The 12,813-nt window shown below is 48.9% G+C and overlaps 2 protein-coding genes across 2 annotated transcripts in view; both read right to left on the reverse strand.

Moving 5' to 3' along the window:
* Nucleotides 1-12,813, reverse strand: part of LOC104374622 (alpha-2-macroglobulin-like) — a 416,004-nt gene that overhangs the window by 161,806 nt on the left and 241,385 nt on the right.
* Nucleotides 4,897-6,783, reverse strand: SYCE3 (synaptonemal complex central element protein 3). The gene is made up of 3 exons (XM_086610660.1): nt 6,766-6,783; nt 6,195-6,303; nt 4,897-5,103 (listed from the first exon to the last, which is right to left on the reverse strand). Exons 2-3 carry the CDS (start codon nt 6,301-6,303, stop codon nt 4,934-4,936), a joined length of 279 nt encoding a protein of 92 aa, XP_086466786.1. The 5' UTR covers nt 6,766-6,783; the 3' UTR covers nt 4,897-4,933.

Raw genomic sequence — 12,813 nt, forward strand, 5'->3', positions numbered from 1 at the left:
CATCCTCCAGTCCCATGTTTCTTATGTTCCTGTCTTGCAGTTGCTGTTACCCAAACCTTAGTGTATTTGTTTCCTCGAAACACGTCTTTCTGCTCTCCGCTATGCATCTTTGCCCAACCTTTAATGAGAAACACTTCATGAGAAGGCTGCTTGGTCTGGAGCAACACTGACTATACACGTGGAGGACTGAGTGAGAGCAGAGGGATATGGGGCAGGTACTTTATGCCCTTGTCTCTTCTAGGTTCCCTGTTCTTGCACACTATTAATAATTAAAAAGTGTATGAGGTTCTCTGGAGATCCTCGCTCATGTTACTCATCAGGAAATGAGAAGCGTAGGGGGAGCACAGGGGTTAATTGTGCTCCAAAGCACTTTGCTTCCAGCTTCTGGGAAGGTGAGGAACGGCCCTTGCACCCTGTTGCTTTTGCCATGGAGGGCTAGGAGAAGGTTTAGTGATGCATGAGTTGCACTGCCCACAGCTGACTGCACTGGGGATTTCTCACTTGCTTTTGCAATGAACTAGGAACGTGGCGTGAGGTGTGAAGAGAGCTGCAGGCTCGGTTCAGGAAGGAGAAGGCTGCTGACCTGTGAGTACGCTCACCGCAAGCCGAGTACGTACCCTGCCCTGGTGGTGCCGGATCGCTTGCCCAGCGGTTCCGAGAGTACGTTGGTAGGATTGCTGTGAGACTGAGTTTCTGCGTCCAGTCTGGTGCGCCGTAGCCTGGGAAAGATGTTGAGGTGGACACAGTGGTTGTTTTAATGTCTTTCCTTGGAACATGAAAGATCAAATTTGATAAGGTGAGGAAAAGACAAGTAATGCACCTTTTCAAAATTCTTCATCAGGATAATCTTTAGTAGGCTTCAGATGTGCTCAGAACTAAATCTGTTGCAGGCAGATGGGGTGAGGTTGGCAATTTCACCATAATACAAATGGATGTTTGTAAATACTAAAAACTACTTTAAGTGCCTTCAGTTGTTCAGAAGTGTTTTTTTTTCAAGTGAGATATGACAGGCCAATAGAACTTTTTTAATCTCTGCAAAAACGTAGGTCAGATGGAATTACTTTAACAGAAGTACTGAACTAGCCATCTTTATTTTCTGAATGGAGAAACTGAGGGACAGATACAGGTGATGCCCTGGCACCTACTTCTGTCTCTATTATCTCAGCCCTGCCTTTGTGATGAGAAGCATCCTTGCATAAAACAGAAGCCCGTGACTGGCACAACCCCTTTTGTCCCTGGTTATGAAAATGCAGGCTCAGTTCCAGCAAGTCTACAGCACTTGTGGAAATGATGGTTTGGGGGGCTCAGGCGGGCAGAAGCTGTTCCCTGAGTGGGCCACTTGCTCTTGTTAGCTGAGCTGTGGCTGAGGGAATGGAGAACTGGTGCGCAGTCATGAGGGTTGTTTCTGCCAACTGTGGTGCTCGTGTTGCTCAAAATCAGGCTACGGGTTACTGGCCTCCAGCAGAACTTGGATAAGTGCTTATTTGTGTTCTGTTGCTTTGATTGTTTTTTTTTTTGTTGAGGACTTTAGCTACAAGGATGTTGAACTTGCAGAGTAGTTAACATGCTGTTATACCTAGAGCCGTTGTTTTTGTGCTGCGTTTGTTCTCCAGCATTCTTCCCTTTCATGGGCACTTAGGACAGCTTATTCTTGGAGTGGCAGATTACACATTTATGGTGTAATCGTTGTACAGTGTTTTCATAACAGTTGGCCTGCCTGTAACCAGGCTTTTTGCTTGCGGAGGCTGCTGCCTGCTCGCTCTTAGCCACAAGAACACTCCCCGTGGCTTGTGATCTTTTGAGGAGGATAAAGCAGGGAAGAAGAAAGTTCTGCAGGCCTTTGTGCGCCGTTTCGTTCAAATGTAGTGAGATACTCACTGCTTCAGAGATGTGTCCCGTAAATTTCTGTGCTGAACAATATTATATCCGTGTGCAGCCGTGGGAGCGTGGGTTAAATGTGTGGAGATCCAGAGAGTCTTCACTCAGTTAAGCAGCTTGTGTGTCAGCCTAGAACTGAACCTTCGCTGCACCTCACGCTAACGTCCAACTTGTGCTGTTGTACCGTGTTAGTGACCACCAGAGTGTGGTGAGGAGCAACGTATGCATTGTACAGTGTGCCTGTAGTGGCCTTGTTGTGTTTCCAGAGGCTCGGGAGGTCTGTGTTCTGTGGTTACCGCTCAGCGTGTCGGTCTAGCCAATTGTTTTCACTTCCGTTTTTTTGTCTGTGACTTGAAGAAGACTGGCAAGTTTTTAATGGCCTCTAAATCATGCCCTTCATCCTTGAAAATATTGTGTATAATGTAGTGCTGGTATATATAACAAGCTGCATGTAAAATCTCAGCAATGTCACAGCCTGGGGTTGGATCCCAATGTGGCACAAGAGCTTCAGTGGTCACTAAACCAACCTGCTCTACCAGTACCTCCACGTGCCTTTATTTAGTCTGGATCTCTGTGAATGGGAAGATGCCACGTGTCCTCTTTATGAGCTGTTTGACTTTCTGGGGAGCCACAGAGACTTTCCTAGTTACTAGCAGAACTCAATGCATGTGTAAAATTACACGTCACCTCAAAACCTTGTGATGCTACTGCCTGTGTAGGTGTTCCAGCTATCCAAACTCGGAGCACCTACACAAAACCAAGCAAGCAGACAGTAGTTAGTCAGAAACGGAAAAACAAGGAAATATCATGATATGTTTTGGCTGAAAAAACTGTAAATGTGATTTACAGTGGTGCAGACGCAGGGAGGAGGTAAAAAATAAATCAGTTCTAAAGGGTACCCAGAGAAGTCGCTGCTGCTTCATGTTGATAGTGCCCGGATGGTACAGCCCTTGCCCACAGGAAGCGCCGGATTCAGGAGGAAGGTCAACCCGCTTCGTGAAGGAGCTCTTTGCTTCTCTGCTAGGAGAGCCAGCAGAAGGAAGGGGACTTTAATACCAGTGTGTGTAAACAGGGCTGTTACAGAGCCCATAATCTCTCCATACGCATTTCGGGAAAAACTGCTGCAAGGATCTGGACTGAAATTTGGAAGCAATTTATGCCACCAAGTAAAACTGGTGTGGGTTCTCTTCCTGAGCCTTTCTAGGTAACCTTCCCACCTTCTGTCCCTACCACTCCTCACCATTCAGTGTTCGTCGTCACGTGCGTGAAGAATTTGAGGAGGAAGACCAAGGGTGGCAGAGATGTTCGCAGGTATCCTCGTTCTGTTCCTTCACGGCAGGGTGACCTGGTACCTGCGTGTAAGCACCTGTCCTCGAGACTAAACTGGTGTCCTGTGGCTAATAGCCTGTCACTTGTCTGCTTTCTGGTGAGGAGAACATTACGGTGCTGGTGACACCAATGCCTTCTGACTCGGTGGCTATACAGAAAAAAAAAATTCCATTTTCCAAAATTCAGAAAAGCAAAGCGTTGAGACTTGAGAACTGAAAACAAACGTTTCCAGATGCCGCCTCTCCTTACAGCTACGCTCTCCATCGTGGCCCTTTGCTCTGGAGAAACACGGTATTGACGGTACTACTCCTTATTGTAGCCTTCCAGTCACAGGAAGGAGGATTCAACTTCACATCAAAGGTACGACTTCACTTCACTGAATGTCACATTTAATTAATTAAAAGACATAGTTTTTCAAAGTGTCGGTTTTGAACAGTGTTCTCTATTCTCAATGGGTTAAAAACATCATTTTTAATTTTTTTAATACTGCCCACTTGGTTTAAGTGTCTAACTAAAACGTGAGCTTTCTGGAAAACCTACAATCAATCTATTCTTAGCACTTCATGGCCAAACGATCAAGCAAAATCACGAAATGCAGAACGTTCCTACAGAAGCTGTTCTTAACAATTTGTGCCTCTACAAACACTTTGTAGCAATGAAAAAAAGTGAAATTGTGTATTTTTCACCTCAGTGCTAAACATTCTGCCTGACTAGAGGTCAGCCAGGCTCCAGAGAACACCTAGGCTAAAACTTAGCAAACTTTTGACAGCTCACTGAGATGTGGTTTAAGTCACGAAATGCCTCTTCAAAGGATAAGGAGGTGCCCTCAGTTCCTACCTGGTGCTTCCGGTCTGGTTAAACGAGACCGATGGTAATGAAAGGGAAGTTGGTTCCCAGAGCTGGCACTGCCTTCCTGCTCGGGTGAAATGCTCGTGTGTGCGTTACCCGCAAGTCACAAGGTGGTGCTCTTAACCCACAGCGTGACTGCAAAAGAAAACTAATGGCTTTGCTTTGCTTCCTTTTTTTTTAATATTGCCCGGTAGGAACTTAAGGAGAAAAGCACGTTTTGTAATGTGGTTAATTTGGTTTCCGCAGCAATCCCACAGACTCCACCACACGCTGTGTAGTCTGTAACAGTGAACAAATTTTTCTTAAATGAGACATTGCTGCCTTTAAGAGGAATAGTCTTTCTGGGAAAACCGGTCCAAAGAAAGAAATGGTTAAAAATACGAGGCAACAAAAGTAGAGATGAGTTGTCTGTGTTAATAGAATTCTGTAAGTGGAACACTTGATTGGGTTAGTTCAGTGTGAGATGGCCAGTCTATCTGCAAATCTAGAGTTTCACCTGCGATGGTCCAGTGTAATTCCCCCCTTGTCCCCCCTACCATTTGTTCAGGTGTCAAAGAATTCCATGTATATGGCAGGCGAAGAGACTATGCAGGAAGGAGGACAGGGAAAGTGTGTAATTGTGTTGCACGCACTACAAGGATTGTTGGTGAGCATAATAAAAACAGACACATGGTTACCTTTTATCTTCAACTGTATAAATATATACATGTGTAAGCTCATTAAAACACTTCGGTAGGTGTACATAACAAGTAGTTCTTAGTGAGATGAAAGCCAATCCCTTTTCCACAGTGTCTGTGAACTCTCCACTGCTGGAAAACAAAAAGTCTGGAGTGATTTTTCCAAGGGATGTAGTTCTGCCAGCATGACTGAATCCAAATTATTCCTTCTTTTGCTCTTCACCTCTTGGTTCAGCTAGTGCCTCTTGCCATTCCTTCTGCACCTCTTCCTTGCAGCTCAGGAAGGCACCTTCCAGGCGCCTCATGGAGCTGGCGAGGTCGGGGTTGGTACGTGTGACCACCATGTCGTAGGCCAGCCAGGTTACCTGCACTGTAAACCCAACAGACACGACTGAGCTGGGAATTACAGATAAATGAATAAAAGCAACAGCAGATTCAATAAAAGATTAAAGGAGACAAATTATTATCAGCTCAGATCCTATGTTGGGGAGGCCTGCTGTCAAATAGAGTAGAAACTGCCCACAGTCATTAAATAAAACACTACTCTGTTTCTTCTTTATGAATGATTCAAAATACTTGAGCGTGCAAGTTGACTGACTGAAAATTACAAGAGGGAGATAGGCACATTCACCTAAAAATTGCAACCAAATCAGTAAGCAAAAAGAAAGGTTCAGCAGACTCTTTAAATAAATGAACCAAACACTCCTCTCTGCAGACCAGTTACGGTCAGGAGGCTTGTGTTAGGGGAGGAAGAGTAAGACCAGGGAGACTTCAGCATGGAGGTGAAAGGACGGTTTTAAGAACAACCTACATAATGAAATTGATTTTGAAGTAATGAGTATCTGATAAAGCAGAGCAAATAGTTTTAGCACCTAATTTCATGCTTTCCCTTTGTTTTAGCATACACTGATGTAGTTTTCTCAATGGCAGTCATAAATTGTGTTTAATTATAATTAGTTTAATTAAAGGGTTCCATGTATTCTTCTTATGTGCACACAGTTTCTGACAGAATTGTTGCAGAACATGGGTAGGAATATGCAATTCTCTCCATCCATGCAGGACTGAGTTTAAGTTCACAGAGAATTCTCTATTTTAGCTGAGGAACTAACCGTGTTACGCACTGACCTGAGGAGCACGATGGATGCTGCTGGTTTTCAGACTTAAATTTCATTTTACATACTATGTTTTAATAGTTGTAAATTAAATACCTTAGTATTATTTCAGTTTTCAACCCCCACTCTGAATTGAGGACCCATCACCTATTAATTTTCCTTTCTGAGCCATCTGAAACTTGTAGATTATTTGCACGCTTTCTCTGAATTAATTGGGGTGTTAGTTGATGGTGGTTGTTTGCACTTGCAATTCTATCACAGGGAAGTTTTCAGCAATAAATTTAAATAATAACTCTTCTGTGCCTTGACTCTGGTAGGCAAACACGTCGTTCTTAACAAAGACCTGTACCTGTTAGTTTTTCCATTTCCTCCAGAAGTTTTTCTAAGTCCCTGTTCAGGTCCTCCATGATCTTTACCATGTTATCACAGTTCCCTTCCTGAGGTTCTGAGTCAGCCATCTACAAGGCAAACAGCAAGTCCATGCTTTATTTTACTTTGAAGCGAGTTGCTTTGCACAGTTGAGTGAAATGGTAATAAATTTTAAAAAGCCTGTATATAGATTTTCATTTCACACGTGAATTCATTAACAATCTGACCTTAAAGTTCCTGGTCATCACCTGTACGCTGCGTATTTCCTCTCCATTTTGTAAAACCCCTTTAAGCGGAAAGTTACACCCCGGTACGTTGCGTTTGCGCCAGATCACGCCTGGGGTGTCAGTGATCGCAGCGCTCACCGTGCCACACGCTCCATGGGAGCGTCCTGTCTGGCACCCTGGTACGGTGTCTTCCCGCTTTTCTCTCAAACGCTCTGACATCCGGCAATTCCCGATTTTCGGCGTTAGCTGCCCAGTCCCCGTTCGTGCCCAGGCGTTTGTCCTGGCGCGCCCCAGCCGCTAACTGCGCGCCCCGGGACCTCTCACCGTGAGCTCGCGACTGACTGGGCGGAAGTGCAGATGTAGAGAAGCGCCTGCGCTTGAAAGTGCCGGAACCGCGGCAGCAACGCGAAACGCGGCAGGCGGCCGCGCCGCCCGCTTCCCGCCCCGAGAGCCGCGGGGGGAGCGCAGAGGCTGCGCGCGCGTGTTTCCGGGGACGGTTCGTCCCGCGCGGTGCGTGCTCGCGGCCCGGTTTGGCTGCCGAGGGACGCGGCGGTTCGCAAGGGCCCCGCGGGGCCTCACCGCGGCGCGCAGGCTCTCCTCAGCCCCGCTCCGCCGCAGAGCCCCGGGGCCGCTCCGACAGCCGCCCTCAGGCAGCGGCCGGCACCCCCCTGCCGCCCGCCCCACGGAAGGGCCGTTCTCCCGGGCCCGGCGGCCGCCGCCAGCGCCCAGGAGCCCGCGCGCTCCCGCCTCCCGGGGACGGCAGGGGGAGCGGGCGGGAACGAGACACACAAAAAACGACGTTCTGCCCTCGAGCTCATGAACTCCGTTGATTCTGTGTTTCACGACAACGAGCGCTCGCGCCAGGACTCGGGCGGCCGCGGGACAGGCAGGGGTGAGGCGGGGGTTCGCTCCGCGGCCCCGTGCCCCGCCATTCCCGGCCTTCCAGCGCTCCCGCCGAGCGGCCTGGGCCGCGGCGCGGCGGCCCCACAGCCGGCACGGCCATCCCCGTGGCCTCCGGGCCAGGCAGCGCCGGCTCCCCGCCCGCCGCGACGCTGCAGTTACCCGTCCCCGGAGGCCGGACACCAGCAGGTAACCCCCGGCCCCCCCCCGCCTGCGGCCCCTCCGGCTGTCCCCGGCCCCCTCCGGCCTCGGGCTGAACGGCCGGTGCGGGGCCGCCCCTCGCCCTCCTCGGCCCGTCCCGCCGGCATCCGGCGGCCCGTCCTTTCGGGAATCGACCTGAGAGTAACCCAAAAATCGTGTCTTGAGCCCAAAGTTCGGGAATCGGGTGGTGCCTCTGCTGCTTTTCTGTGGGGTCCATCTCGCCACCTGCAGGGGGGGCAGCAGCCGAGAACTGGGAGGGTGAGATGAGATCTAAGGAAGGAATTTCTCCCTCTGAGGGTGGGGAAGCACTGGAGCAGGTTGCCCAGAGAAGCTGTAGCTGCCCCATCCCTGGAAGTGTTCAAGGCCAGGTTGGATGAGGCTTTGAGCAACCTAGTGTAGTGGAGGGTGTCCCTGCCCATGGCAGGGGGGTTGGAACTGGGTGAGCTTTGAGGTCCCTTCCAGCCCAAACCATCCCTGATTCTATAACTACATTTAAGAAGAGGCTCCTTCCACCTAAAGCTTGCGTTTTCTGGTCCAGCAGCAGCCCCTTGGAGTATGCTGACCTTCTGGAAGTCGAACTGCAAGATTAGCACCCTCGTTAACAGTCTCAGGACACAGGACAAGGACCAAACGGTTTGGGACTGAATTGCTGCTTCGTCTCAGAAACACATCTTGAGGCTCCTGAGCAGCTGTGTGTGGTTCGGGTGGTAGCTGGGCGTGCTCGAGCTGTCTTGGAGACAAAGAGGACGTTTTCAGTAATAAGTGTGCCAGTCTGCTGCCTGTCCGGGTGCCGCAGCGTACATCGTACCGGCCGAATGAAAAAACTGGGAGAAGGACGGAGGCGTTGAAACAGGCAGCGTTCTCTTCGGGGATGTGCGCACAGAGCAAGGCTTACAGCAGGAGAAGTTTGTTTTTCACAGGACAAAAGGTGACCATAAAGGTTTGCTGTCCCTCAAACTAAACACGGGGAGAGGCGCGTGAGTCAGTGTCAGTGGGGAAGATTATACGCTCTGGGGCTTGAACCATTAAAATATCTTCTCCAACCAGTCCGACTGGGAGCAGCAGCTGAACGATTGAGGAAACTAAAAGCATCGGGGAGTGGGGGGGTGTTGCTGTTTTTGCATATACATGCCTTGAATGTTAACCCTTTGCCTCTCCCACTCTTCCTTCTGCAGTTGGGGGCTGTTGAAACTGCACAAGAAGGAGCAAAAGGAGGAACGTTGTAAATTACCATTTTTTTAAACAGGAATCTGAATAGGTTCCCCTGGGTGCCCTGGGGGAAGATGCCTGTGGAAAGTAACACGTTGCAGTAAAGAACTTGTTTAAAGGACTAACTGTCCTTTGCGTTTTAGCCACTTTTTAACAGGGAATGAGGTATAGGACAGATCCTCTGCTCCTTCCCAGAGAAAATACTGCAGACAGTCAATGCAAGTTAGTACCAGAGTGAGAGGAAAGCTGAGACCAGTCTGAGCCTACGCTCCGCAGGTGTAGCCATCTTTTTAACGCAAGAAAATTTTCTGTGTTTGTCTCTCCGGGTTTCTTCGGGGATGGAAGTCCACATAACAGAGCCATTTTGCTTACTCTGTTTTGCCCACTTCTGCCAGTCTCTGTAGAGAGATCGGGCAATGAGGAAAACTGCTCCTTGTCACCACTTTGCACACACATACAGTAAATGCCAGGGGGAAGGATAATGCCAGAGAGAGGCTCGGGTAAGTTTTGCTCAAACAGCTGGCAGAGATCACACTGTCTTCAGCATCTCCTCAAAGCCACCTGTGTCGTGTTGGTGGCTGTGGAGTGAACTTTGTCTCTCAGCGACAGGTCTCGTGTTGTTTCGTCTCGTAAAACAACTGCCTCTCGCTAGTATGAAGTGGGTAAGCAAACAATCTTGTACGGACTCGTGTAACCAGGAGTCGGGAATCTGAAACTCTTTAACACCAGATTTTTCAGGGACAGGGGAGGGCAACCTTGGAGCTAACGAAGGGAGCCTGCAGGGAGCAGCTGGGACTCCCATCCACCGGTTGAGCAGGAAGAAAGTCCCCAGAACTTAAAAGCTGAGGAATTCAGGTGTAATGAATGATGACCCCAGGGGCATTGTAGCAGGAAAAGGTCGCAAAGCAAGCTCGAGAATATTATCTGGTCTGGTTGGGGAGCTCAGGACAGATTTTGAAGGGGGTTTGTAAGTGAAGGTGGTTGCCAGGGCTGTGTGGGAGCTCCGGGCCGGAGCGGTGGGAGGAAAGGGCAGGGGAGCGCTGGCGGCAGGGCTGGGAAGTGCTGGCAGAACGCACGGGCAGCCCGCGCAGAGGGGTGCACACGGGCAAGGCGGATCATGAGAAGGGCCTGCGTTGCTGCTGTCTGTTGTAGCATCTTTTGGTGTTATTAATCTTTCCTCTCTTTCTTCATTTGCAGATTGTGTTCCTGATGGAAAGTGCTTTCAGCGTCTGGAGCCTCAGGGATTTGGTACACATTTTCTGCTTCAAGAGCCCGGTTTTCCTAAATGTGAACCTGTAATCTAAAGAGCGTGGTTTCCATCTGTCACATTAGCCTGTCCCTCTGGATCTGTGCGTGCTGCCTTTGCCCCCGCCCCGGGCTCTTTGCTGTGCCCGTGGCTGTCACCCACGGTGAGCAGCCGGGGCGCAGGAGCCGGGCGGACCCATTCCAGGAGCGTGTGCCCGCCTGTCCGCTCGCGGGCCGTAGGGACGCTCGCGCCGTCTCCCTGGGCAGACAGCTGAGAAGACCTTGAGGAGTAAAGAACTGAAGCTGAGCGGGTCTGGAGTAGGAAAATCAGTGAGGAGGAACTTCGTGGTAAGAAGTACCACCACCCGTGGTCACCGTCAGCGTGGTCAGGAGTGCCCTCGGACACACGGGACCGGCAGCGGGTGAGCTTCGGGAAAAGACTACCGCGGAGCAAGAGAAGTGGTGTGATTCAGGTAAGTGAGAAAAAACGCTGCTGGAAGCTTAGCTAATGAATGTGGAATGTGCTAAAAAGACTTATTAACATAAATGTGACCTGAAGTAGGATACAGCTGTACCGTAAAGTCTATACGCGTGTGTACGTGTGTACATACACACATCTGTGCACGTACTTACTGCTTGTGTTGGAGTTACTTACAGTAGTGAATCTTTGTGATCGTAGTTGGATTGGGGTTTGAGGGGAAAAAGAGAGATATGGGCTCTACGTACAGGTTGATTTAAATGAAATAACTTCTAGGCACATTTTAAACGGGAAGAAAATAACAAAGCAAGGAAGTTTCATATAAAATCGGTCTCTGGTCACTGAAAGAGTGCAGAGCAACGCTCTGCGTGTGTCTATAAATACGCTCAGTGTTTGGTTAAGTAACACACGCCCAGGGCTGGATTCAGAACTAATTAGCATTTGAATCCCATCGCCGTTAGGTGATTGCAAGGAGACTAACTCTAATCCAAAGTGGTGCAGATATCTACATTTTTCTACCTGTTTACCTGTGGCATGTATCTGTGTGTGTGTGCGTGAGCTACTGATTAAATTATGAAGAAAATCTATGTTAGATGCACCGAGAAACATCCAAAAGTCGGGAAATTGTGCGGCTAAAGTCGTGTCCGCAGCTTCAGCTCAGTTTCCCTGAGGCTGTGCGTTTAGGAAAGCGGATTCACGTTCCATTTCTGAAGCCATTAGGCAGCAGTGTGATATCCTGCAGCGTTTTTGTCGCGTGGGGTTTTTTACAACACGAGCTACACCTGTGCGTGGTCCTTTGAAAAACCCCTTTGTTCTCCTCATGTCCTTTTTCAGGATATCCGTATGGAGCTGGGGTTGGATAGAGGCTCGGTACTGGCAGGCACCGCCGAAGCCAGGCAGTAACTCGGGCAGGACGGCAGGTTGGGAAGCAGGGAGTGCTTCGGGCAGTCGCAGGCAAGAGTGTGCTGGCGAGAGGCTGGCCTCTAGACTTCTCAAACTCCAAACAGCCTGCTCACTAAGGGCTTCAGGTCAGTGTATTCCTCACTTTTTTAAAAAAAATTATTTTAACTTTTATTTTGCAGATTACCTGTGAGGAATAACTTTCCGTTGCCTTATTTCAGGGTGAGCGTGATCAAGATATATGTTAATTTTTCAGAAACTATAGTAGGCCGTGTCTGCATTAGGAAAAAATATTTTTGTCTCAATCAGCGTTCAGTTTCTGTACTGTTTCACACTTCTGTACTTGGACTGCCTCACACTGCACAAATAAGTTAGTTTTTGTGAGCTGATGCTAAGTTTAAGCAAAACCTTAAGCGAACTCAGCACCAGGAGAACTGATATGGTGCCCGTTTGGACTAACCTCGTTAGCAGAAAAGCACAGCAGTGCAGAGACCTCCTGACTCACGTTTCTCAATGCAGTAGCCACTGCTGGCTTTGCCTCTTTTTTCTGCTCCCTTGAAAAGGAGCCAAGTTTGCCCCAAGTAATTCATCTGCTCACGTAGCAGCATGGACCTCGTTATTTGCTGTTTTCTCCCTGGTGTAGCCCTTCAGAAGTGGTCAGCCTGATTTTCTTGCACTCCTTTAGTATGCTTCAGTAGCAGCTAGCCTAGATTTGATGTTCAGGTACTGCTTCTAACTGTGGGCCAAGAGAAAATCTCAAGTCAGTGTACGTGATTTTTTGCAAGACTTTGTTTTCTTGTAGGGTGTTACGGTTACCAGCTGTTGCAAAAGTGAGTTAGAGTCCCAAAGCTGGGACAGTATGACAGCCAGTACAGCCAGCTGCAGGATGTGATCAGTATTCCTTGTTCAGGACAGAAGTGATGTGGCTCTGGTGTGTTATAACCTGGATGGGCTGGTATGAATTTCCCATTCTGCGCAGTCGGAGAGGCCGCTTGGTAGCCCATGGGTGCCTTATGTTGAGAAATGAGATGGCTCGATGGGCCAGGGAAACCTTGCAGAGATGTCATGATCTGCCAGGGTGTTAGAAATAGTCTCTAATGTCTTCTGAAGGCAGAAGGGACAGGATATTTAGACTAGCAAATACCGAAATATGTTCTTATGGCATCAAGTTGTTAGGCTTGAAACCTGCGGGACCTGTTTTTCATGTGTTTTGGACACTGCTTTTAGTAAAACAGACATTACAGGGGAAGACATCTCTGTTTTACTGCTTGGTTTTCATCTCCACTTCTCTTGTATTCAATGTCCACGACTACTTGGCTGTCTTGAGCCCCACACATGGTGGTTTCTCTGCTATTTTGGTTCCTGCAGTTCCCTGGTAGCTCCACTGCCTTTCAGCTGCACAGTCAGGGCAGCGCGCTGGTGCATGATGGTTGCCTGAG

This window comes from Tauraco erythrolophus, chromosome 4, assembly GCF_009769465.1.
Source record: "Tauraco erythrolophus isolate bTauEry1 chromosome 4, bTauEry1.pri, whole genome shotgun sequence".
Taxonomy (NCBI): domain Eukaryota; kingdom Metazoa; phylum Chordata; class Aves; order Musophagiformes; family Musophagidae; genus Tauraco; species Tauraco erythrolophus.

Bases quoted from the DNA above. Each gene is read 5' to 3' on its own strand.
- SYCE3 (XM_086610660.1), bottom strand. From the start codon at position 6,303: ATGGCTGACTCAGAACCTCAGGAAGGGAACTGTGATAACATGGTAAAG. The intron at 5,104-6,194 runs GTACAGGTCTTT...TTGGGTTTACAG, and splicing joins GGAAATGGAAAAACTAACAG to TGCAGGTAACCTGGCTGGCC.